Genomic DNA, 26,702 nt, shown 5'->3' with positions numbered 1-26,702 from the left:
GGAAGGAGTATAGGACGGGGAGGTTTGAGAGTTGGGGGAGATTGGAGGGGAGGCTCGAAGCCTGGGGACTGAGAGTTGGGGGGAGATTGGAGGGGAGGCTCGTAGGCTGGGGGTGGTGGATAGGTGGGCGTGGTAGGTGGGATATCGCGGGGGAGGGGGAGCCTGGCGGGCTGCGTGTGGATCGAGAGGGGGTGTGTCGCGGTCTTCTCTGTCTGTAGAGGGAGTGGACGATAAGGGAGTTGATGCGAGGTGCGGCGGGGTATGGGGGGCGGACTTGAGAGAGGGAAATAAAGAGTCAAAAGCTTCCAGGTTATCATTGTTGGCTTGTATGAGGACTGTATATTTGAGAAGTAACAACCTAGGCAATTTAACACATCGAATCACCTATAGATCAAAAGATATATAGCAATGGACTACAGCTGCTTAAAACAAGTTTTTATTAGTTAATTAACACAAGTAAAAAAGATTCATTTATATGACATTAAAATAACAGTAAAAAAGTTCCATAGGGTACAGTTGACAATCACAATTTAACACTTTACAGACATTAAAAATTATATTAGGGATGAGTGGCATGAAAATTCAATCTCTACGCGCGTTTCGGCGGCCAGCGCCTTCTTCCTGGAGCAGCCACACAATATTAAATGGTAATGTTAACAGAAGGTAGTTGTTTAAAAATAGATATTCAATTTCTTTTTTGAAATCCTTTCAGTGTCGGATGTGATACAACTGATTGTATAGATGCTTAAGTATCTAAGCCCGCCAGCCGGAACCCTTTAGCGTGGATGGGTGCCTGATAAGGATCGGTCCTTGATGTTCTAGATTTAGGATCTATTGGATTATATTCGTTTCTTTTAAGATGTTGGGAAGGACTTGTTGTTTGTTGATATATATTCTCCTTTGATACAGTCCTGAGCCCTAAACGTTGGGTACTTTTCTTTTTTAATTCTCCGAAATGTGAGAAGTTTCTTGATCCTCAATAGTGTTGAGTTCAAGAGATTAAAAGATCTCCCTGCCTAGCAATGGTCGGCAGGGCTCCCTATGTCCGGTGGCGGGCGGTACGTCTCGTCGGATGGTGAGCGCGGTTTTTTCCCTGACCTAGGAATCACGAAATTCGTCTATTCAGGGGGTCCTTGTTACATACGCAATTGTATGAGGACTGTGCCATTGGTGAAGATAGTCACGGTTGTATAGCCCCTGCCAACTGATCTGCATGGAAGAATCGTAGTTAATTTGCAACTAAGAGGAGTGGAGGTGGTTTTGGCGATGAACATCCGCGTTCTGATTGTGGAGACCCAGTATTCGGGTCTTTCGGTATGGAATATCAGGTCCATCTTCATCGGTCCTGCGGAGGTCGAGTGGTAGATGTCAGTGATTAGAGTTTCTTTGTGTTTGCGGATGAGTTTCTGCTTGAAAGTGCGTCGAAGTTTTGTAGAGAGGAGGGGGGGAAAGATGATGGTGAAGGAATTCGGACTGTGAGGTTTAAGGTGGGAAGGTGGAACTGGAGGAGGATGGGGAGGTTGGTCTCGGGCCATCGTGAGGATAGTAGAGGGTGGGAGAGCCTGGATAGGTTGCGATGAGAAGCTTGGATCTTAGGTGACCCAGGGAGGTGGTCCCGTAGAGTGATGAGAGTGGGCTCCAGGCCGATGGCGGGGGTCTTAAAGCCCGTGTGTGGAACTGCTGGGAGTATGCAGGTAATCTGACTCAAATTGGTAGTTGGACTTTTGTAAACTAGTGCCTTGAGAGTGGTGTGTGATGCCGACTCTGGTCAGGAGCGGACAAGCAGAATGCCTCGCTTACGTACGCACCAACAGCCGACTCAGTACGGGATCTGATCTGACGCAGCTCTAAGGTTGCTGTTAATAAGCTCAAGTAGCCGTGATCTTTTCTGATAGAGCTGCACCCTGACTGGCGTAAAGATAAGGATTTTAGGTATACAGGACTTCGTTGGTCGAATTGAGGGCAGGTGGTTGCGGATAGTGGTAGAGGACGTTCCGTTGACCCCCTGTTAGGTGCCCCTCGCGAGTTTGGCAGTCAAAAGCTCACTGCAAGGTCAGGCGATGTCCTTTTTTGGCCGCCATTTTGTGTTCTTGTGCGGGGAAAAACTGGCTTGGGCGGGCACCATAACCCTCGCATGTGCCTACTCAGTGGGTCCACCGTCTATACTTACTTGCCGGTCGGCATCTGCATTCCTCCCCCATCTCCACGACAATCCTAGCAAATAATGTCAGCCAACAATCTCAGTTCTTGTTGATGGTCATTGTTGGCCGCAGATTTATTAATAACCATATTGCTTATTAATAACAATATTAATAACATACTGGTTGTACAATCTTCATTTGCGAACTTTAACCATAAATCATGCACATCACATTACAGTTTACGACACCTTCCCGTGGTACAGGTGTCTATCTCTCGTGCACCCATCAGTTCGTAAATGGCACTTTTGTACAACCAGTTCTTAATCAGTTTCTTGGTGTTCCGGTAGTTGGTTGGCCACACCCCTTTTGGGTGTCATGGAGGGGAGCTTCTTTGCCTGGAGTTAGGTCCCCAGCTCGCTACCATTTGCGCCCTGCCGTCCGGCCGGGTCTGGGCCGCGAGTGCCGTCTCCGTTTTTTCCTCCCCTCCTTTGTGCGGCCACGTCACCCTGCCGTACGGCATTGAAAAGTGAGTGGCCCTCCTCCTACACACCGCCCACCGGTGTGTTTGGTTAGCCAACGATTGTAGGATTTCCGCCAACGCTTTCCCCACTGTCCAGCACTGCGACTCTGCTGTTCCTTAGGTGTGGGTGGGTGGGCTTCAAACGATGTCGTTGTCGCGCCGCTCTCCCAGCTCCTTCGAAGACGTTGTGATTCTGGCTGGGGAGCGGCGGTGCTTAAATCCCCTTGAGCCCCCTATGGGCTCCAGGTGAGACCCCCATTGATTGGGGGGTTCAAAGGTAGCAAGGTTAGCCATTGGTCGCCCCCCATGGGCGCCGAGGTCACAAGGTCACTTCCTGTCGGGGTGGCTGGTGCGCACCCCGTTTCCGCCCCCCTGAGCCCCCTATGGGCTTCAGGTGAACCCCCTTTGATTGGGGGGTTCAAAGGTAGCAAGGTTGGCCATTGGTCGCCCCCCATGGGCGCCAAAGTCACAAGGTCACTTCCTGTCGGGGTGGCTGGTGCGCACCCCGCTTCCGCTGGTCCAGGCCGCTTCGGGGCGCCCAGGACCAGTTCCATCCCCCTGTTGGCACAGCGTGGGTTATGGAGCCGGCCTTTGAGCCTCCCCCACCCTGAGGGTGGATGCGGCGGCCTCTGCAATAACCCTCGCATGTGCCTACTCAGTGGGTCCACCGTCTATACTTACTTGCCGGTCGGCATCTGCATTCCTCCCCCATCTCCACGACAATCCTAGCAAATAATGTCAGCCAACAATCTCAGTTCTTGTTGATGGTCATTGTTGGCCGCAGATTTATTAATAACCATATTGCTTATTAATAACAATATTAATAACATACTGGTTGTACAATCTTCATTTGCGAACTTTAACCATAAATCATGCACATCACATTACAGTTTACGACACCTTCCCGTGGTACAGGTGTCTATCTCTCGTGCACCCATCAGTTCGTAAATGGCACTTTTGTACAACCAGTTCTTAATCAGTTTCTTGGTGTTCCGGTAGTTGGTTGGCCACACCCCTTTTGGGTGTCATGGAGGGGAGCTTCTTTGCCTGGAGTTAGGTCCCCAGCTCGCTACCATTTGCGCCCTGCCGTCCGGCCGGGTCTGGGCCGCGAGTGCCGTCTCCGTTTTTTCCTCCCCTCCTTTGTGCGGCCACGTCACCCTGCCGTACGGCATTGAAAAGTGAGTGGCCCTCCTCCTACACACCGCCCACCGGTGTGTTTGGTTAGCCAACGATTGTAGGATTTCCGCCACGCCGCAGGGAGGCGCACGTCTTTCTGCGGCTCCCCCCTTTGCCCCTTGGTTCGTGGCTACCTACTTTCCCCTTTTTCTTGCTCCATATCAACGACAACCCGCGAGCGTCATTGCGCCCCACAGGTTGCCCCAGAACACCTCCATTCCTTTATCGGACAGATGCACCCCATCTTGTCCATATAGCTCTGGGCGGCCTGGGTGGATGAGGCCGTGCCGGAATGATTCCAGGCCGTTGGTTGAGCAAAACTTGTGCATGGCGGTATTTAGCTTGCGCCTTGCGTTGTCCACCGCTTTATTTGAGTCGGCACCCCTCCAGTGCCTCCTGCTGATCATCTCCGACCACACCACTGTCGTGGTCCCCAGCCACGCCGCCGCTTTGGCGATATCCCTCTGGATGGCTTGGCCCACCGCTTTGCGGCCCAACTGCGTTAGGTCGTTCCCTCCTAGATGTATGATCAGCACGTCTGGCAGCCAGGCTGAGTCTGCCATGAGGCCGTCCAGGGTCGGTAGTAAATGCTCCCACCTCATGCCGGGCCGTCCGATCCAGCGGATGTACGTCGCCTTGGGTCTGCTTTGGTTGTGCCCCACTCGCCTCCACCAGGACTCCATTCTGGACACGAATGAGTGTCCCACGACCCATACCAGTTGTGGGCGTCCTCCTGTCGAGAGAAAATGCTCCATTAAGGTGGCTTTCTGCGCACCGGGTGTGGACGAGGAAAGGGGGCAATAAAACCCTGCCGTGCGGCATCCCAAGGCGGCTGCTCCCCCTCCCCCCCACTACCCTTTTTTTTTTTTTTTTTTTTTTTATATGAGATGCGGCCGTATGTAAGACTTGTATGCCCTGGACCGCCATCTGCCCACGGCCTGGATCCTGTCCTCTGGCATGCCATACTGCGATGCCGAGGTCGCCGCCCCGATCCTGAAGGAGTGCGGGGCAAATGATGTTGCCTGGAGCCCCACCTTACTGAGGCCCTGGCGCATTATGGCCGTGAACTGGAACCTGCTCAAGTTCCTTCCATCTTGGTGCACAAAGAGGGGGCCATCCCCCGCCGGCCGAACCGCCATGTATTGCAGCAGCCAGCACACTGCGCAGCGCCCCACCTCCGGGATACAATGTAGACGAATCGTCGCCCCTTTTCGAGCCCTATCCGTTTTGGATTGTCTAAGGGTGAGCTCCACCGTTTTTACCATCGGCTTGACGTCCCTTGCCTGCAAGCAGCGCTGCGCCGGGCCTGACCTGTTGGGGGCCACTATTTCGCTTACCCGAAAAGCCCCAAAGAAGGCCGTGGTGAACGCTGCCCCGAAGAGTAGCCGTTCATGAATGTCTGACTAAATATCGAAATCAAAAATATCGACCTACAAAAATATCGGGACAAAAATATCGAAGTCAAAAATATCGGAATCCTATCCCTAACATGGTAAGTACAAAAATATCGAAAAAATAATATCGTAGTACAAAAATATCGGAATTAAAAATATCGTTTTTTAAAATGTATTAATAATAATGTTAAAATAATTATAAAATACATATAATTTTACAAATATTAAATAAAAATATTAAAACATAATAAAAAAATTAAAACTAATACATATACATTTAAAATAAATTAAAAACGTAATAATTTAATGTAATTTTATATTTTATAATTTCATTTAATTGATTTAATTTAAATTTATTTAATTTTTACCCTGTACGACTGTACCCCAAAAACCCAAAAGTGACCCAGAACCCTAAAAATACCCCTTAACCCAAATACTGAAAACTGACACTGAACCCTAAAATACCCCTTTACCCATGAACTGAAAACTGACCCTGAACCCTAAAAATACCCCTTTACCCATGAACTGAAAACTGACCCTGAACCCTAAAAATACCCCTTTACCCATGACCTGAAAACTGACCCTGAACCCTAAAAATACCCCTTTACCCATGACCTGAAAACTGACACTGAACCCTAAAAATACCCCTGTACCCATGACCTGAAAACTGACCCTGAACCCTAAAAATACCCCTGTACCCATGACCTGAAAACTGACCCTGAACCCTAAAAATACCCCTTTACCCATGAACTGAAAACTGACCCTGAACCCTAAAAATACCCCTGTACCCATGACCTGAAAACTGACCCTGAACCCTAAAAATACCCCTTTACCCATGACCTGAAAACTGACACTGAACCCTAAAATACCCCTTTACCCATGAACTGAAAACTGACCCTGAACCCTAAAAATACCCCTTTACCCATGAACTGAAAACTGACCCTGAACCCTAAAAATACCCCTTTACCCATGACCTGAAAACTGACCCTGAACCCTAAAAATACCCCTTTACCCATGACCTGAAAACTGACACTGAACCCTAAAAATACCCCTGTACCCATGACCTGAAAACTGACCCTGAACCCTAAAAATACCCCTGTACCCATGACCTGAAAACTGACCCTGAACCCTAAAAATACCCCTTTACCCATGAACTGAAAACTGACCCTGAACCCTAAAAATACCCCTGTACCCATGACCTGAAAACTGACCCTGAACCCTAAAAATACCCCTTTACCCATGACCTGAAAACTGACACTGAACCCTAAAATACCCCTTTACCCATGAACTGAAAACTGACCCTGAACCCTAAAAATACCCCTTTACCCATGAACTGAAAACTGACCCTGAACCCTAAAAATACCCCTTTACCCATGACCTGAAAACTGACCCTGAACCCTAAAAATACCCCTGTACCCATGACCTGAAAACTGACCCTGAACCCTAAAAATACCCCTGTACCCACAATTAATTAATATTATTTAATTACCAATTAATTATTAATTAACAATAACAATAAAATAAATATATTAGCACATTTGCTGTAATTAATTTAATTTAATAATTAATATTATTTTGCACAATTAATTAATTAATAACAATAAATAATATATATAAAAATTACTTTAATTAATTCAATTAAATAATTAATAATAATTAATTACCAACTAATTAATAATTATAAATATGATAAAAAATTATAATAATTAATTAACTAATTAATAGAAATTAATTACCAATTAATTATTTAAAATATGTACAAACATATATCAATTAATTAATTATTATTAAATTACTTCCCACCCTATTCCCCTATAAACCCATAACCCGCTACAGAACATATTTATCAATTAATAAATTAATTAAAATAATTTTAAATTAATTCTCAATTAATTAATTAATAATTCCTAATAATTAATAATTAATTTAACATAATTAAATTACTTCCCACCCTATTCCCCTATAAACCCACAACCCGCTACAGTAGTAAAACACAATATTTAATAAAATAACATTAAAAAAAATATTAAAACATAATTAATACAATATAATATACACTAAATTTATTTAAAAATAGATATTAGTAACATCAAAGTTATTAATTTTGATATTATTAACATCGATATTTACAACTTCGATATTACTGATATCATACCAATATCGATATTTAGACTGTCGATATTACTTACCTTCGATATTTCTGTATATCGATATTAAAACTTCGATATTTTTGCTTATCGATATTAAAAAATCGATATTTTGTCTGTGTACCGCCGTTCATACCTGTCTGCAATGATGCTGGTTAGGGCGCTAAGTAACTGACCCAGCTTGTCGTAATCAATGGGGCGTCTGGTGTCCTTTTTGGTCCCCTCAAGTTTTCGCCAGCCTTTCAGGGCTGCCTTCAGGTAAACCGTTGCCGTGGGGTCTGGCAAAGTATGCAATGGCGGCCAGGTGCGCCTGTGCCCAAGACCTTGTTTTCTTGGCGTCGAATGCCCATTGCACGAATTTCTCCGCCGCTGTGCGGACCGTTGATTTGTCTTCCAGCGACACTATGCCCCCGATTCTCATTACTGTGGCCGCGTATTTCTTGTATCTCTTGTGCGCCTCAGAGGTGAGCGAGTGCCCTATTAATCTGGACAAGTCAACCCCCCCAGGTCCCACAGGTATGTTGGAAAGGGGGTCATCACCTCGTCCGCACCGGGTAGAAGTTGTTTGAACCGTGTCATCTGGGACCGGGATAGCGCATCGGCGACCGTGTTCTCCGTCCCCGGCACATGCCGAGCCTTCAGCTCCAGGTTCCCCTCGAGCTGCAATTTAACCAACTCTCGCATTAGCCTCAACATGCCCGGGCATTTTGCTGCGCCTCTGTTAATGGCCTGCACTACCCCCAAATTATCCGACCACAAAGTGAGCTTTAGATTCCTTATCTCTTTTTTCCATACCGTCAGAGCCACTACTATCGGGAATAGTTCGAGGAACGTGATGTTTTTTGTGAGCCCCTGCGCATGCCACCTGTCTGGCCACTGGCTGGCACACCATTTGTTCCCCAGGACCGCCCCAAATCCCAGGCTCCCGGCTGCGTCTGTGTATAGGGATAGCTGATCGGCTGATACCCAACCCTTTTTCCAAATCAGCACACCATTGAAATCCTGCAGGAATTCGTCCCATACTTGTAGATCCTGCCTTACACCCGTGCTCAGCCGGATGTGGTGGTGCTTGTGGGTAACACCAGCCGTAAGCGCGGTGAGGCGCCTGGAAAAGACCCTGGCGGGCGGGATGACCCTCGCCGCAAAGTTCAGCCTGCCTATCACCCCTTGTATGTCCCTGAGGGTGGCTTTGCGCCGGCCTCTTAGTTTGGCTATTTCTTCCCTGAACTCTTGTACCTTCTCCGGGGGGAGCCTGGCGGTCCCCGCCGTGGAGTCAAGCTCAATGCCCAAGAACGTCAGTCTAGTCGTTGGGCCTGACGTCTTCTCTTTTGCTAAGGGGACTCCGAGTGTTTCGGTCAGGTCCTCGAACGCCGCCAATGTACTGGCGCACGTCGGCGATCCCGCCGGCCCTGTGAACAGGAAATCGTCCAGGTAGTGCAGCTTCCCGCCCCCTTGATGTCTGTCGTGGAGGGCCCATTCCAGGAAAGTGGCGAATTGTTCAAAATAGGCACAAGATATGGCACATCCCATGGGCATGGCTTTGTCGACGTACGTGTCCCCTTCCCATTGGAAGCCCAGCAGGTGAAAGCTGGTCGGATGTACCGGTAATAAACGAAAGGCAGATTCGATGTCCGCCTTGGCCATGAGAGCCCCCTTTCCTGACGCTTTGACTAGCGCGATAGCGTCCTCCACTGACGCGTAACCCACCGAGCATGCTTCCTGGTTGATGCCATCGTTTACGGACCCCCCCTCGGGGTATGACAAGTGGTGTATCAGCCTGAATTGGCCCTTTTCTTTCTTCGGAACCACTCCTAGTGGGGAGATGACTATTCCTTCGCACACTTCTTGAGGGAGGGGGCCCTCGATTCTGCCCAAGTTCCTCTCTTTTTCTATCTTCGCGCTCACCACCCGGGGATGCTGCCTGGCTGACTGTAAGTTATTCGCTCCTGTTAATGGCAGTGAGCCTTGAAACGGGATAATGAAGCCTTCTTCAAAACCCTCAACCAGCGTCTTTGCGTCTGTTTTGTTTGGATACCTGTTTGCTAAACTGCGCAGCTGTTGTGTATTAATGGGGGACCTAGCCAGCTGGCACTGCTTAATGTCTACTAGTGTCATGCCCCCACTGGCCTTCGGGCTAGTGCTTCTTGTGTTTCTCCTTCTTTTCGCTCTTTGCTTCCCGCTTGGAGCCTTTGCATGTAGCTGCCGCGTGTTTCCCTCCGCAGCTTGAACACGCATGTTGGAATTTGCATGAGGACCCCCATGAACAGTCCCCCGCATCATACCGCCAGCATATGGCCTTGGTCGCGGGGGGGGAGTTGGACCGCCTAGGGAACTGTTTCTGGTGACTTTTGTTCTTCCCCCTGTGGGACGAACTCCGAAAGGACTGGTCGTATTTCCCCGTCCAAGCTCTAACTTCTTTGGCCGCGAGCATTTTATGAATAAAACCTGAAACGTCCTCCTCGTTCCACTCCATCTCTGGGTGCCTCTGCATCTTTAACCTAAAACCCTTATCGTATTCCAACCATGCGTCCCCGGGGAATTGCCTCTGCGCAGAATGTATGTTAGCCTCATACAGCCATAGGTCAGCCGCGCAATGGGGGAACCTCTCTACTATGATACACGCCATGATCCTAAAAGCGTCTAGCCAATTCTCGAAGTTCCGCTCCTTTCTAGCCCCTCGCCTCTCCCTTTTCTCGTCCTCTCTCCTGTCACATGTGGTCAGGTCGAGGCCCTCTAGCTGTATTTCTAGGAGCGAGAATATATCGATGAACTCCTTGCGCCATATCCTCTCTTTCACTGCGAGAGGAATAAGGCACGCGAGCCCCGTGGCTTTCGTCGTCAAGGAGGCAGGGCCGGGGGATGGTCTGGCGTACAGGTCACTGCCTAGCCCCCCCGATCCCGGGCTCCCGGACCCAGTATTATACCCCCAACCGGGTAATGGGGAAACCTGATCCCCCTGTGGGGACAGGCCCACCTGATCCTGCACCCTTGACTGTCGGGCCCACCCCGGATCCATCATATGCCAAGTTAAGCCCCCTGACTCGTCGGTGCGTTGTTCCCTGGGCCCCGCCGCCCCCTGCCCTGAGCTGTTCAGTAAAGACGGAGCGAGCGATTTCAAGCATTCTTTCACAATGGTACTAATATGCTCACCATTAACCGCTCTGTCGTTCGTCTCCTTTTGCTTGCTGTCGTCTGACCTCAGCGGCGGGAGCTTCTGGCGCACTTTCTTTGGGGGATTCCTCTTGGACGTCCTCTTCCTCGGCGAGGTCTTAGGCTTCTTGGGTGCTGACGGGCCTGCTTCCTCCTCCGCCTGGCCGTCTGGCCTATTCTCCTTCCCTTTGGCCAAATGGGGCTGGAGCCATTCGTCGCCGTGTACCGCCGATATCTCGCGGATCTTCTTCAGCACTTCCGCCATGTCTCCTGGCTGATCTTCCGCCATGTTGTCCCCAAGGCCTAGGTCTGGTTTCAGCGGGCTGGCCTGCGCCGCTGAGTCGGAAGGAATTCCGGGCCCGCCTTTGAACTTCTTTGCACGTGTGTGCTGTGTGTCTGAAGAAGCGGCTCAATGCGCGCTTCAAGCTAGACAATGCTTACCGCGCTGGAGCTTGGCAAGGCCGCCGAGCTCGTCTTCTCTCTCCGACGCTTCGGGTTCCCGGGGAGCTGGGTGGAGAACTTGACCGGCGCGCCGCTCCGTGATGTCGTCCTTCTGCTTCGTCCGTCCTTCGCCGCCTCCTGTTGCAGTCGGTCTTCTTCAAACGATGTCGTTGTCGCGCCGCTCTCCCAGCTCCTTCGAAGACGTTGTGATTCTGGCTGGGGAGCGGCGGTGCTTAAATCCCCTTGAGCCCCCTATGGGCTCCAGGTGAGACCCCCATTGATTGGGGGGTTCAAAGGTAGCAAGGTTAGCCATTGGTCGCCTCCCATGGGCGCCGAGGTCACAAGGTCACTTCCTGTCGGGGTGGCTGGTGCGCACCCCGTTTCCGCCCCCCTGAGCCCCCTATGGGCTTCAGGTGAACCCCCTTTGATTGGGGGGTTCAAAGGTAGCAAGGTTGGCCATTGGTCGCCCCCCATGGGCGCCAAAGTCACAAGGTCACTTCCTGTCGGGGTGGCTGGTGCGCACCCCGCTTCCGCTGGTCCAGGCCGCTTCGGGGCGCCCAGGACCAGTTCCATCCCCCTGTTGGCACAGCGTGGGTTATGGCGCCGGCCTTTGAGCCTCCCCCACCCTGCGGGTGGATGCGGCGGCCTCTGCAACAATCACAGTCACACACACTCTCGAAGTGCACAGTCACTAACTCCCACAGTAGAAGTGAGGTCTGGCATCCATCAGAGGCCGGCTCAGGCCCGGCTGCATTCCTGCGGGTGTTATCTCATCTGCAGTGCTTGCTTGTCTTGTACTTCATCAGCGCATGCCTGGACCCCCCCCCCCCCCTCCCCCCCCCAGGGCAACACCTAGCTTTGTTGCTAGGTTACAGTTGCAACTTCATGGCCTGGAGCCATTTGCCACTGGAAATTAGCAGTGTGGGGGTCCCCCAGGGCCGTCATTCGTGTAGCGCGCGAAAAGGCCACCAATGAGGGCCCTGGACAGCAGTTGTTGGTCAGCCCCGCAAGCTTCCCATATATGCGGGGGGCTGACCTCACTCACCTCTCTCTCTCGGCGCGGACAGACAGACAGACTGTGGACCCGGACTGCTTGCTGAGAGGAGCGGAGGAGGACTCGTCGCCCACCCAGGCCCAGCCCCGGCCCTTGAAGAGACACGGGGGGTACTTCAGAGGTAGGACCCCCGCCCCGGCCCCAGCCCCAGGCCCCGCCGGACCCCGGTCCTTGAAGAGACACGGGGGCGAGGCACTTCCAAGGTAGGACCCCAGCCTCTGCCCCGGGCTCAGCCTCTGCCCCGGGCCCCGCCAGCCCCCGCCGCCCATCCGTATTGTAATGTATTTCTGCGTTTGTAGACAGCACTTCATTCACGATCTCCAACCTGACTCCGGCTGCTCAATCCCTTTCGTCAATTTCACAATTTAAGGGATAAGGTAACTTTCTCTACATTCACACAGTTCACGCCCCCTCGTATTGTTTATTTATTTATACGTTTTTCTACAGCGCGAACTTTACCCGAAGGTGCCGGAGCGCTTTACAATAGGAACGTTAATGATACATGCATTTGTTTACCTTACACAAAGTTAAAATTATTTTTTATGAATATATATATTTTTGTAATATATAGGCGCGGGGACATTAAGTGATTTACCCAGAAACAGCGTATGGTGAGCCGTGGCGGGCCTGGGGCTTGACTCCCCTGGGCCAAAGTCGGCAGCTCTGGCTGTTACGCCACATCTCATACGGCTGCAACAAGAATTTCCCTTCACATCCTGCTCGTGAGGAGGCACCTGCCTACAACCACGTAGCCATTCGGCGACAAATGTTGACAAAGGGGTTTCATTTCAGGCGCAGGTGGCCTGCCTGTTGCTGGGTGCTCAGATATTCTGTGTGATTTGTGTGTCTGTGGCCAATGACTTCAGTTGTCACTGAACACCGCACGATGCGGCCCTGAAAAGTGCCCGCCCAGCGAGATACAAAGGCCGGAGCAGGCAGAGCGCCTCACAGCTCCCCACACGACACTAGGCGCGCAGCATTGCACCAGGGAGGGAATGCAGGTGACGTCAGAGCAGCCAACAATCCGCCAAAAAGAGCGCCAAGTGTGAGGTGTTTTTTAGAGCAGTTTCCACACGTCGGCGGGTGAGAGGTCTGAGGCCAGCTCTTTCCACATATGGCGCACACATTACAAGTGAACAAATTACAAAAGCAAACGTTAAGTTAAAAGAGGCAAAAGTGACAATTGTGAGAAAACAAAATACAAGAGGAGCAAACGGTGCAAAACAGGAGGAAAAGTGACGTGTGCAGGTTACAAACGAGTACAAAGTACAAGTAGAGGTATAAGACTGCAATAAATGGAGGACACTCCAGCACAAGAACAAACGATACGTAGGCAATGGTGGCACTTGTGCAAGTTCAAAAGCAAACAAAATACAAGAGGAGCAAACAGTGCGTTAGAAGAGAACAGTGACGTGTGCAAGTTCCAAAAGAGAACCAAATGTAACGTTTGTAATTATGACTCGCAGGCAGTGGTAGATGTACTGTGCACGTTTATTGTAATTATATAAGAACTTCTCCGAGGAGCGCCGGCCGGCGCTCTGCTCCGTTGAATCTCAAGCGCGCAATGAGATGCGCGCGCACCCCGGCGCCAACATGGCCGCCGTACGTCACGTCAGCGTGACGTAGAACAACTAGAACGCTACATATCTCCCCCTTTTACCAAACCCAAGATCAGTCACTTACAGTTCGCCGTCTAGTTCAAAGTCTCGGAATCGGGCAGGCCTTACAATTTGTCTTCCTCTCCTTGTCACCTTACCAATGTTCTCTCGAGCACCTTGACCCTGCGTTTCCGTATCTTCCGCTCCTCCGCTCATTGCTCCTTCATCATTTGTATTACCTCCCGACACATCCATCTCCGCTCTCGGAGTCTCGCTCCCTTCTTCACCTTCCTGCTCTTCTCTTACACTTGCTCCATCTTCTTGCTCACTTCCACTGGTCCTATCTTCCCCGATCACGTCATCCATATCTACACCTTCCGAGGACCGCCGTCCCCACCTCACAATCTTGTTGCACCTGGCCATGCGGTCCTGCGACCACACATTTCCATCGCTGAGCAGAGCCGCTCGATCGTATACTTCCTTGACTTGCAAGGGCTTGCTATACTTGCTGTCTCCTTTTCTTTGTAAGGTGGCTAGCCTTACTCTTACCCACTCTCCTCTTTCCAATTGAGTGTCCTTCACATTCCTGCGTTTGTTGTAGTTATTAGTGTAGATGGCTTGTGCTCTTTCCAGATTGGCCCTTACTACGGCTGGAGACCACTCGCTGGTTACCACCTTCTCCTTCCAGACCCTGTTGTCATGCGTGAAGGGCTCACGTCCTCTCAATATCTGAAACGGGCTGTACCCCGTGCCTGTGGGGGTTATTCTGTAGGCCCATACCATATTCTCCAACGCTCTCTTCCAGTCCTTATTGTTAGAAATGGCCGCTTGTATGGCTCCCATCACTACTCTGTTTAATCGTTCGACTAAGCCATTCCCCGCTGGATGGTAGATGGCTGTGTGCTTTATGGAGATGCCATTCCTTTCCATGAATTGTTTCCATCTTTCCGACGTGAACTGAGGTCCATTATCGCTTAGGATTGACTTGGGAATTCCTTCTCTGGTGAACATTTCAGACAGGAACTCTAGAATGTTCTCCGTATCCATAGATTCACTCACTTTTATCTCTGGCCACTTGGAATAACGGTCTATGAGGACGCAGACATAGTTCTGTGTGCTCTGGTCATCAAGCACCGGTCCTAAAATGTCTATAGATAACTCTTCCCATGGATTTAAGGGATTGTCGAATTTTCCTAGAGCTGGACGTAGTGGTCTCAACGTTTTGTCGGCCCCTTGGCATTGGGAACACTCTCTGACGTGCCTCTCTGCTCTTGCGTCCATTCCTGGCCACCAGTAATTTTGTTTCGCTCTGGCCTTGAGCTTCCCTATTCCAAGATGGCCTTCATGTAATAAGTCCAGCAATTTGTTGGTGAGATTCCTTGGGGGAACTACCTTGTCTCCCCGGTAGATGAATATGCCCTTGTCTCCTACTGACAGTTCCTCTTTCACCTCATAAAATGGTTTGAGGTTTGTCTTCACCTTTTTCTTCTCTGGCCAGCCTTGTATGATGTGCATCCTTACATCTTTGATGTCGGTGTCTTCTTCATACGCTTCCATCCATTCTTGTATGCTAATTACCTTCTCTTGGTCTTCTATGAGAGCCACCATTTCCCCTCCATCTGCTGGATCTTCTTCTCCAGGCTCCATGGCTGCTGCTCGACTCAGGTAGTCCGCCACTCGATTCTTGTTCCCTGGGATGTACTCTACATCATATCTGAATTCCAGCAATTTTAATGACATTTTCGATATCCTGGGAGTGGCACTGGCATGTCCGCACGATGTTAGTACCTTCACTAACGGCTTGTGGTCCGTCTTTAGCAGGAATCGGGTGCCCCATAAGAATTGCCGGAATCTCGTCGTGGCCCACACTACCGCTAGCATCTCCTTTTCGATGACGCTGTACTTGCTTTCGGTCTCTGTCACTGCCCTGGAGGCGAAGCTGATTGTCTCCATGTCCCCTCTTCCTCGGTCTTGCATGAGTACTGCGCCTAGCCCCTTGTCGCTGGCGTCGGTGATGAGCACGGTGATGCCTTGTGGATCATACCCCTTGAGCGGTATGGCTCCCGAGATCTCCTTTTTGATGACTTCAAACTCTGCTTGGGCTTCCGGTGTCCACTGAAACGCCGTGCTCTCTCTGGTCAGCAGCCTCATGTTGTAGGTCTTGGAGGCGAAATGTACCACAAATTTGCTATAGTACTCCGCCATTCCCAGGAACGACCTGACTTCCTCCTTGTTCTTGGGGGGCGGTGCTTCAGCAATGGCCTTCACGTTCTCCGCCTTAGGCGTGATCCCCTGTTGTCCAATTTCGTGACCTAAGTATGTCACTGATTGCAGGCCCAACCGACATTTCGACCACTCTGCCGTGAGGCCTTTGGCTTCCAGTGTTTGCAGTACCTTCTCTAGTTTTTGGTCATGATCTCTCCTGTCTCTTCCCATCACCAGAATATCATCCTGGAAATACTGGACGTCTTCACAGCCTCTGAATAGTTGGTGCATCATTTTTTGAAAGACGGCTGCCGCCGAGGCCAGCCCAAACGGCATGCGACAGAATCTGTAGCATCCAAACGGGGTAATGAACGACGTTAGGCTTTTGCTGTCCGGGTGCAGTGCTACCTGGTGGTAGGCTGACGTAAGGTCGATGGTGGAGTACCACTGAACCCCTCTGGTTTTAGCCAACATCTCCTCTATCCTGGGAAGGGGAAATTTCTCCACCACTATGTTTTTATTGAGTTCTCTCAGGTCCACACAGAGCCTGACCTTCCCGTTGGGTTTCATTACGACTACCAAGGGCGCCAGCCATTCGGCGCAGGTAATTGGCTCTATGATGCCCTTCCTTTCTAGGTCTTGGAGTTCCGTCTGGACCGCTTCCCTCACTGCGATGGGCACGTTCCTCACCTTGTGTGCCACTGGAATGGCTCCTTCCTTAAGCACTATTCTATGTTGGAATTTCTCCATTCTTCCTACCGTACCCCCGAACACCTTCGGGTAGTTCTTCTTCCATCTGTTCAAGTCTGGCCATTCCTCCTGTTCCGTGAGGAGAATTTGTTCCTTCCCTCCGGGGTCGAGTTTTATGCCGAGATCACCCTGGTCTAGCCATCCTAGGACGGAGGGTCCTTTCTCTGCGACATATAGCTTGCACCACGCCGATCGGCCTCTGAACTCAAACAATAGGTGTCGGAAGCCTAACATGGGAATGCGATCCCCGTTGTAAGTGACTGGCCGTATGTCTAGTTTCTCCAGTTCTGGGCCCAACTTGGGTTGGAATTCTTCTTCCCACACTGCTCTCTGCACGATGGTGAACGGAGATCCAGTGTCTGCCACAACTGTGATGGTGATGCCGCCTATGGACATGTCTAAGACTGGTTTGGTAGATCTCTTGCCGTCCACGCTCAACACTTGGTCGTATATGCATAAGACGGTGACCACTTCTTCCTCCGTGGCTTCCTCGGGGTCTTCTTCGCCTTGGTCAACGTATTTCACCATTCCCTTCTGCTGTTTCTTTCGACATACCTTCTCGTAGTGACCTACGATGCCGCAGTGTAGGCATTTGGCCCGGAATGCTGGACATTTTCTGTCATGGGCTTCATGGGACCAGCTTCCGCACCTGTAGCACGTTTTCTTGTTCTCACTGCTCGCCTGTTTCCCTTGCCATCTGCTGATTCCTTTGGTTACTGGTTGCTTGTTTCTTTGGTCTTTACGGTGATCTTCCTCCTGTATTCTGTTCACCATGGTAGGAGCGGCTACCTCTTTCTTGGTTGCATTTGCGCATCTCTTTGCGAGTTCTGCTCTCTTCACTATGACCAACACGTCTTTGAGCGAAGTGTCGCCGCTCGCCCACAGTTTGTCCTGTACATTTGCACTCGTGGTATGCATGACCACCTGGTCTTTTATGAATTCGTCCTCCCACAGCGCGTACTTACACGTGGCTGCCAGTTTTCTCAATGCTGCTACATATTCTTCGATCGTTTCTCCCGCCTTTTGTTTCCTTTGCTGGAAGTTATATCTATCCACTGACACACAGATGGTGGGGCGATACCTTTCGTCCAGGTCCTCCACTGCGTGTGCATATACATCATCGTCTGTGTCTTCTCTCTTCTTCGGTACTAGACTCTTGTATATTCTCAGTCCTTCTGGTCCTAGATTTAGTAGTAGGATTCGTTTCTTTCTCTGGGGAGTGAATTTTTCTTCACTTTCATCTTCTAGGACCCCTATGAAGTTATCTATATACTCCTTCCAGTCCTCCCACTTCATTAGAGGCTCTCCGGGCTTCGGTAGGAATTGTACCGGTGCAATTGCATATCCCGCCGGGGTACTCATCTTCACTTCCTTACCGCCTGTCCCGTCGGTGGGCTTTCCTGGGGGGCTGCCTGGGGTACTGTTTTCGTTCCCTGTTTGCTTGTTCCTCTGGGGGCTCTTGTCGCTGGACCCCACTTCCTCCTCCTTAGTAGCCAGCGCAGCGCTCCCTGTGCGTGGTTGTGCAGGAAGGTGGCTTGTGTGCTATTGGCTGCACTGTGGTCGTGTTGTCTCTCTGGCCTGTATGCCGCTTAATTGCTGTGCTGTGGCTCTGCCACGCTCCTCGGGTTCCTCACTGCCTCTGTGCTTCGCTGGGGCCGTTTTCGGTGTGTCCCCACCCTTGCTGATCCAGGTGTACCTTGCTGGTGCTTGGATGGCCTGGTGTCCTTGTGCCTGAGTCCGCCTGTGCCTCGTGGGGGCCACGTGGGTTGGTGTTCCCTTCTTATGCTCCCAGCGTCGGTCTGGTCGTCGTCCCGACCTCGTCGCCACTGTAACGTTTGTAATTATGACTCGCAGGCAGTGGTAGATGTACTGTGCACGTTTATTGTAATTATATAAGAACTTCTCCGAGGAGCGCCGGCCGGTGCTCTGCTCCGTTGAATCTCAAGCGCGCAATGAGATGCGCGCGCACCCCGGCGCCAACATGGCCGCCGTACGTCACGTCAGCGTGACGTAGAACAACTAGAACGCTACACCAAACACAGGTAGAAGGATAATACTGCAATAAATGGCAGAACACACTGGGAAGGCCCTTCCATAGTCATGGAGAATAGAAATTTCAATAGTGGAAGGTCCTTTTTTTTTTAAAAGTTCCTTCACGTTCGTACTTTACCAAAAATCGGTCTCGTGTGGTTTTATCTCTGGTGTGTTGTTATTTTCCTCACCTCGGCTCGTCGCCATTGTTAAGTGAGAGACACCAGGCAGCAGTGATGACGAAGCTCCCAACACCCTGGCAGGAGCCGCCGGTCACGTCACCCCAGTCACAACCCCTCAACCAACCCAACTCTGCATATGCAACTCACCAGCTGGCATTCTATAATGCCAGCTGGGGGTGAACAGGGCAGCGTAAGGGCAGGGCACGGAGGTCTGAGGGAGACAAGAGGGGATGAAGGTAAAAGGCAACAACATCACACGCAGACTTTACCCGAAGGCGTCAGAGCGCTTCACAATAGGAACAGTAATGATACAGGAGGAGGAAGCTCTCTGTGCAGGGTGATGGGGTCACTGCGTTTCAGGCCTCGGGGACTACTCTGGACCCTTTGCAAGTGCATCAGCCCAGGCCCAGCCAAGCAAGGCCCAGCCCCCAGCCTCAGGCAGGCCCACCACCCAGCCCACGCCAGGCCCAGCCTCGGGACGCAGCCCAGGCCCAGCCACTGCCCACCACAGCACAGCCTGGCGGTGGCGCACATGAACTGACTCACACACTCACTGACAAAACAAAATGAATTAAGGGGCACTGTTGGTTTCTAAGCACTAGAAAGTGACTAATCTTTAAAAATTCATATCTCTGGTTCCCAACAGGGAATTATTTTCGTTTTGGTATCATTTAAAAGATAAAAATATGACCTATTTTTAGGGCTCGGCCTAGGTCACCACTTCGTCAGAAGTGGGGCGGAGCTCCGAGCCGTTTTGTTATGGGGCTCAGAATAGTGTAGTAAAAATTCCTCAGTGCGCGAGATTTTTCGGTAGTTTTTTTTGCCATCTGCATGATAATTGGTCCTCGCGGTGCTGTGTTTGTAGTAGCCTTCACGCAATAGGCCATATGGATTTCAGGTTCGGCACGTCCTGCATATTCTGTGCGGTTATGCGCAGGGGAGTGTAATACATTTTCAATTAGGAGCTGTCAGGGTGCCGCGGTAATAGAATCCAGATGGTCGGGGCGCGTTCACCAGTCACCAGTGAGTTTGGTGGGCGCGCGTTCGTCTGCATCCTTTCATGTGTAAGTGTTGGCCTTTGAAGAGCTGGCTTATGGGTGGAACATTCTTGTTTGTACTGGAGCCTTGAGTAACGTTAGACCATTAGTGTATCGGCCTAGATTTGCAAGATAAATTGTCCAGATGTTTCCTAATGTCTTGTGCTTTCTTTTCGACATAATAAAAATCTCTCAGCACGTTTCACCCCCAGCACCCGTCCCTTGCTTAGTTAAACCACAGTATATCGTTTGTATGCTGCATGTCACTCCCGTCTCTCAAGATGTGGCGTGGTGCAGCTTTGCTTCTGCAAGATTAAAAGAACTCCCACAGGCAATGACTAATAATGTTTTTTCCGAAAGGAACATAACAAAATATATCTCGGACACTAGATTTAAAACACAGCTTCATGCAAGTATTTATTTATTTGATCTTTTTTTATAGGGCAAACTTGACGGGTATCAGAGCGCTTTATAAATTTGCAGATAGCAGCACATTGATAACAATAAAGACATTTATGAAGAAGAAAAATACAGGACATAGTAGCACCCAGAGAAGAGAGGGTACAATTTACAATGTTCACGAGCAGAGGGGATAACTCAATAAGATCCAAAAAACGTGTTTCTGGTCAAAGAAAGCAAGCTAGACGCAGATGAGACTTTTAACTGCCGAAAGGTTTATTTTTTGTTGGGACTGTAGTTCCAGCAAGAGACTTACACTGACAGTCAAAATGTTATTGTTTATATACTTGCAATAAATAGTTTATTTTGGTGTTGCGCCTCGTTCCACACACATGCTGCTTCTAACCACCGTTATTGTATTTATTATCCAGTGTTATGGCACTCACTTTGCCAACCCTCAAAAGCCCGGAAGATTTACACTGCAGAGTGTGAGTGAGTGCGTGCAGAGTGCTGTTGAGTGCAGAGTGATGTGTGCTGTTGAGGGCAGAGTGCTGTGTGCTGTTGAGGGCAGAGTGCTGTGTGCTGTTGAGGGCAGAGTGCTGTGTGCTGTTGAGGGCAGAGTGAAGAGTGCTGTTGAGAGCAGAGTGCTGTGTGCTGTTGAGTGCACAGTGCTGTGTGCTGTTGAGTGAACAGTGCTGTGTGCTGTTGAGTGCAGAGTGCTGTGTGCTGGTGAGGGCAGAGTGCTGTTGAGTGCAGAGTGCTGTTGAGGGCAGAGTGCTGTTGAGGGCAGAGTGCTGTTGAGGGCAGAGTGCTGCTGAGTGCAGAGTGCTGCTGAGTGCAGAGTGCTGCTGAGTGCAGAGTGCTGCTGAGTGCAGAGTGCTGTTGAGTGCAGAGTGCTGTTGAGTGCAGAGTGCTGTTGAGGGCAGAGTGCTGTTGAGTGCAGAGTGCTGCTGAGTGCAGAGTGCTGCTGAGTGCAGAGTGCTGCTGAGTGCAGAGTGCTGTTGAGTGCAGAGTGCTGTTGAGGGCAGAGTGCTGTTGAGGGCAGAGTGCTGCTGAGTGCAGAGTGCTGCTGAGTGCAGAGTGCTGCTGAGTGCAGAGTGCTGCTGAGTGCAGAGTGCTGTTGAGTGCAGAATGCTGTTGAGTGCAGAGTGCTGATGAGGGCAGAGTGCTGTTGAGTGCAGAGTGCTGCTGAGTGCAGAGTGCTGCTGAGTGCAGAGTGCTGCTGAGTGCAGAGTGCTGCTGAGTGCAGAGTGCTGCTGAGTGCAGAGTGCTGTTGAGGGCAGAGTGCTGTTGAGGGCAGAGTGCTGTTGAGGGCAGAGTGCTGCTGAGTGCAGAGTGCTGCTGAGTGCAGAGTGCTGCTGAGTGCAGAGTGCTGCTGAGTGCAGAGTGCTGCTGAGTGCAGAGTGCTGTTGAGTGCAGAGTGCTGTTGAGGGCAGAGTGCTGTTGAGTGCAGAGTGCTGCTGAGTGCAGAGTGCTGCTGAGTGCAGAGTGCTGCTGAGTGCAGAGTGCTGCTGAGTGCAGAGTGCTGCTGAGTGCAGAGTGCTGCTGAGTGCAGAGTGCTGCTGAGTGCAGAGTGCTGTTGAGTGCAGAGTGCTGTTGAGGGCAGAGTGCTGTTGAGGGCAGAGTGCTGTTGAGGGCAGAGTGCTGCTGAGTGCAGAGTGCTGCTGAGTGCAGAGTGCTGCTGAGTGCAGAGTGCTGCTGAGTGCAGAGTGCTGCTGAGTGCAGAGTGCTGCTGAGTGCAGAGTGCTGTTGAGTGCAGAGTGCTGCTGAGTGCAGAGTGCTGTGTGCTGTTGAGTGCAGAGTGATGTGTGCTGTTTAGGACAGAGTGCTGTGTGCTGTTGAGGGCAGAGTGCTGTTGAGGGCAGAGTGCTGTTGAGTGCAGGTGCACAGTGAGTGAGTGCAGAGTGAGTGCAGAGAGAGTGAGTGGAGAGTACAGAGTGAGTGCAGAGAGAGTGAGTGGAGAGTACAGAGTGAGTGCAGAGTGAGTGCAGGTGCAGAGTGAGTGCAGGTGCAGAGTGAGTGCAGGTGCAGAGTGACTGCAGAGTGAGTGCGAGTGCAGAGTGACTGCAGAGTGAGTGCGAGTGCAGAGTGAGTGCAGAGTGACTGCAGAGTGAGTGCAAGTGCAGAGTGACTGCAGAGTGAGTGCAAGTGCAGAGTGACTGCAGAGTGAGTGTGACTGCAGAGTGACTGCAGAGTGAGTGTGACTCCAGAGTGACTGCAGAGTGAGTGTGACTGCAGAGTAAATGCAGAGTGAGTGTGAGTGCAGAGTGACTGCAGAGTGAGTGTGACTGCAGAGTGACTGCAGAGTGACTGTGACTGGAGAGTGACTGCAGAGTGTGACTGCAGAGTGACTGCAGAGTGAGTGTGACTGCAGAGTGACTGCAGAGTGACAGTGACTGCAGAGTGAGTTTGACTGCAGAGTCAACAGTGTGTGAGTGTGCAGGCTGAACAGTGTGTGAGTGTGCAGGATACGAACACTCGAACTAAGTCCACCACACACACATACATAAGACCACACACACACCACACACACACACCACACACACACCACACACACACTACACACACCACACACTCACCACCACATACACAACCACACACCACCAGCCATCAGTGCACGCTTTCACCAGACAAAAACACCACCAGTCATCAGTGCACGCTTTCACCAGCCACACACACCCCACCAGCCATCAATGCATGCTTTCCCCAGGCACAAACACCACCAGGCGTCAGTGCAGGCTTCCACCAGGCACACAACACCAAACGTCAGTGCACGCTTTTACCAGGCGCACACACCACCAGCCATCAGTGCACACTTTCACCGGGCACACAAACACCAGCCGTCAGTGCACGCTTTTACCAGGCGCACTCACCACCAGGTGTCAGTCCACGCTTTTACCAAGCGCACTCACCACCAGCCGTCAGTGCACGCTTTTACCAGGCACACACACCACCAGCCGTCAGTGCACGCTTCCACCAGGCACACACACCTCCAGCCAGCAGTGCACACATCAATTGTTAACGCATCCACAATAAACTATTGTAGCAATCGCAGTATGGTGCACTTCACTTTTAAACCTTTTCATCTAAAGGGCAGCATGCCACCATTGATACAATTCCAGTCCAACCCACATATTTCTACTACACGCCACATGCATACACTCCATAACACATGGATAAAAGACATTGGCATTTACAATGCCATTACCTCTAACTCAAAACAATCCAAGACCTATTGTATTTCTAATGCTTGTTATAAATTGCTCTTGGATTTTTATTTAGTGTTATGTCTTAATTATTTACTGAAATGGTGTTTTTAAATGCTTTACATACCTGTCTTTGAAGTTAAGCCTGTCTGCTCGCAGCCACGTTACCAAGGGCTGAGCATAGGAATACTTTTCTAAGGCCTATGCTGAGTCCTATCATGTGTTAGTGCCCTTATTGCAAGTGGCAGACCTACATTTGCCCCCACCAATAACCCGCTTTCCAAATGTTGGAAATTGGGTTATTGGTAGGGGCAAATGTAGGTCTGCCACTGCAATAAGGCCACTAACACATGATAGGACTCAACACAGGTACCCCACTCACCAAACAGGACCAGCATCTTGTTTCTATAGCTTAATGACCTCACTGACTGACTGACTGATATGCTCTATGGAATTCCAATCGAAGTTCAGTCAACAAGACTGTCTCCTTTTGATTTTACTGGTATTGAACACCAAAATAATGAAATGACACCCTTGGACATGCACAATGTTGAGGTATGCTACCAGGATCGGCTTGTACAGGTAAGAGCAGTGGGGCAGGGTGGTATTGGATAGACGACCCACAGGGCAAATCGAATAACACAATTTCCCTTCTGTGCCGAATTACCCCCCCACCCATCTCCTCTTACCTGCACGGGCTGCTCCTGTATGCCATAGTATCCATTGCAAGTAGGCATTTATTGATTGTGTTTTGTTATTGCTTTTTACATGTTTGGCAGTGAGCCTGGGACAATGATTGCCTTTTGTCTGTTGTAATTTCAGGTAGTCGTCCAGCCTCATCGTGAATAAGTCCATCTTTCTGCGCCCAGCTGACTTGGCAGTTTAATTATTGCGAGATGGGCAAGTGGTCACAATATAAAAAAACATACAGACAAGAGTGGGAGTTGGATCCTGAACTAAAAAAATGGATTGCCCCTGTAAGGACAGATGATAGCAAAGCAGCATGCAAGTACTGCCATGTGGACATCCGCGCCCATTATAATGATTTGAAGCAACATGCAGCAACCACTAAACACCGCTCGCGCTGTAATGCAGCGAGCACACCTGTGGCATCCTTTATCCAACCTATCCCTTCCATTTCTAACGATCAGAAAAGAAGAGAAATCAGATTTGCCATACAAACTGCTTGTTGTACATCCATCAATAACGTTGATGGGTTTGGTGAAATTTTGCACGATGAATTCCCTGCCTTCCGAATGCACCGCACAAAATGTACAGCACTAATTAATTCTCTGTTGGGCCCGTATTTCAAGGAGGAATTGCTGAAAGATATTGGAACATCACCTTTTTCTTTATTGATTGCTGAATCGACTGACATAGAAGTGAAAAAACTACTGTGCATTTGCATTAAATATTTCAGCAAAAAGCTTAACAAATTTGTGAGCACCTTCCTTGCCATGGTAGAATTAGATAAGGCCTGTTCTGAAGATATAGCAAATGCAGTCCTAAACATGCTGGAAACTTGTAACCTTGACATTAAAAATTTAATTGGCATAGGTACAGATGGGGCAAGCGTCATGTGTGGGAAGCACCACTCAACCTTCACCTTGTTGCGAGATAAACAACCATCCTTGCAACTTGTGCGCTGTGTTTGCCACTCCCTTGACATCATTGCTAAGAAAGCAATGAGGAGCATTCCTAGCAATATCGAATTTATGATCCGAGAAACTTACAACTGGTTTTCCCACTCACCCAAACGCCAGGCTGACTATAAGGAGTTGTATCTGACATTGGACCGAGGCATGTCCCTGAAATTTATTTCTCCTTGTGAAACACGGTGGCTAGTCATGGCAGATTGTGTAGATCGTTTACTAGAACAATATGAAGCCTTAAAATTACACTTTTGCACAGCATCCGATGTGGAACACTGCTATGCAGCAAGGGTGCTCCACGAAATGTATCAAGATGAGATAAATCTACTGTACCTCACTTTCTTAAAGCCCGTGCTCCAAGAAATAAAGGTTGTTAGCAAGATTTTTCAGCTAGAATCCGGGGATGCACTCCACATCTTCCGCAACCTATATACTCTGTACTTGTCCACACTTAAAAGGATACTAAAACCAAGTGTTTTCATATCTAATAATCAGGAGCAGTTGCAGAGCCTAGACTTACAAAGTTCTGCCATTTATCTTTCACTGGATGATGTGGATCTTGGGCTCGCTTTCCGTAACAAGCTGGAAGAAAGTAAACTCCCCTCTGTGTCAAAGGAAGGCATTGTGACAAGGTGCCTGGAGTTCATGAAAGTGTTGGTGTCTGAATATAAAGATCGTCTCCCAGAGTCTCTCAGCATGCTTGAAAAGTTAGAAACTTTGAGTCCGCAAAAAGTACTTGCAAATCCCAAACTACCTGTAACAGATTTGCCAGAAGCCTTTTTCCCTTGTCCATTGGAGGTCCTGGAGTCACAATGGAGAACTGTATCTTCATGCTCATTTCATAACACTTCTAACATAGAATCGTTCTGGATGGAAGTGTATAACTACACCAATGCTGCTGGCAACCATTGTTTTCACGAGCTTGCAATGGGTGCTATAAAGATGTTGACTCTCCCGATATCCAATGCTCATGTTGAACAAGTTTTTTCTCAGATGGCGCTGTTAAAAAATGATAGAAGGAACAGAATGGGCCTAAAACTGCTGTCAAATATTCTATATATTAAGTTTGGACTGAAACGCATTGCAATAAAGTCCCATTCATTTCTTCCACCCCCGCAATTGTTTGCAAAATTTAACAGAACAATGTATGATTAAAATTGTAACAGTCAGCGCCGCCACCACCCCGGAGCTGCCTGCAGCTCATCTATGTGCCAGGGGTCGAAAACTTTCAATGTAGATTTTTAATCTGTAATGTAATGAATAATGAAGGCACTAAGTTTTACAGACTTTATTAAAATACAATTTAGAGGGAGCAGTAAATTGCACAGAACACTATTTTTGCCTCGCTTATTCTTTGTTTTCTACTATTGTATTCTGAGCGGTGCCTGTTTCACATGACCCAGTCACAGTAAGGACTGGTCTTAAAATTGAATAGCATTAAGGTAGGTGCCCAGTTAACTCCCTGCCACCATCTGTATATTGAATACAATGTATATTTGTCCTTAAAATTGTTTCGGATGATAATTTGTACATAATTTCTGATTTGCTAATTTGGGCTGGTTTTTGGGCTGGAACTGGTCTGATTGGGCTTCTTTTGGGCTTATATTTGAGCGGCTTTA

General features: G+C 49.6%; 1 protein-coding gene across 1 annotated transcript; it reads left to right on the top strand.

Moving 5' to 3' along the window:
* The first annotated feature begins 11,858 nt into the window (after positions 1-11,858).
* Positions 11,859-26,418, top strand: LOC147700425 (uncharacterized). Its single transcript, XM_086933555.1, has 2 exons — positions 11,859-12,144; positions 24,254-26,418. Exon 2 carries the CDS (start codon positions 24,328-24,330, stop codon positions 26,236-26,238), a length of 1,911 nt encoding a protein of 636 aa, XP_086789681.1. The 5' UTR covers positions 11,859-12,144; positions 24,254-24,327; the 3' UTR covers positions 26,239-26,418.
* The last annotated feature ends 284 nt before the right edge of the window (positions 26,419-26,702 follow it).

Source organism: Lissotriton vulgaris, chromosome 8, assembly GCF_964263255.1.
Source record: "Lissotriton vulgaris chromosome 8, aLisVul1.2, whole genome shotgun sequence".
Lineage (NCBI taxonomy): Eukaryota > Metazoa > Chordata > Amphibia > Caudata > Salamandridae > Lissotriton > Lissotriton vulgaris.
Note: the sequence above shows the minus strand (reverse complement) of the source record. Positions and strands in the feature narration are given on the sequence as shown.

Bases quoted from the DNA above. Each gene is read 5' to 3' on its own strand.
- LOC147700425 (XM_086933555.1), top strand. From the start codon at position 24,328: ATGGGCAAGTGGTCACAATATAAAAAAACATACAGACAAGAGTGGGAG.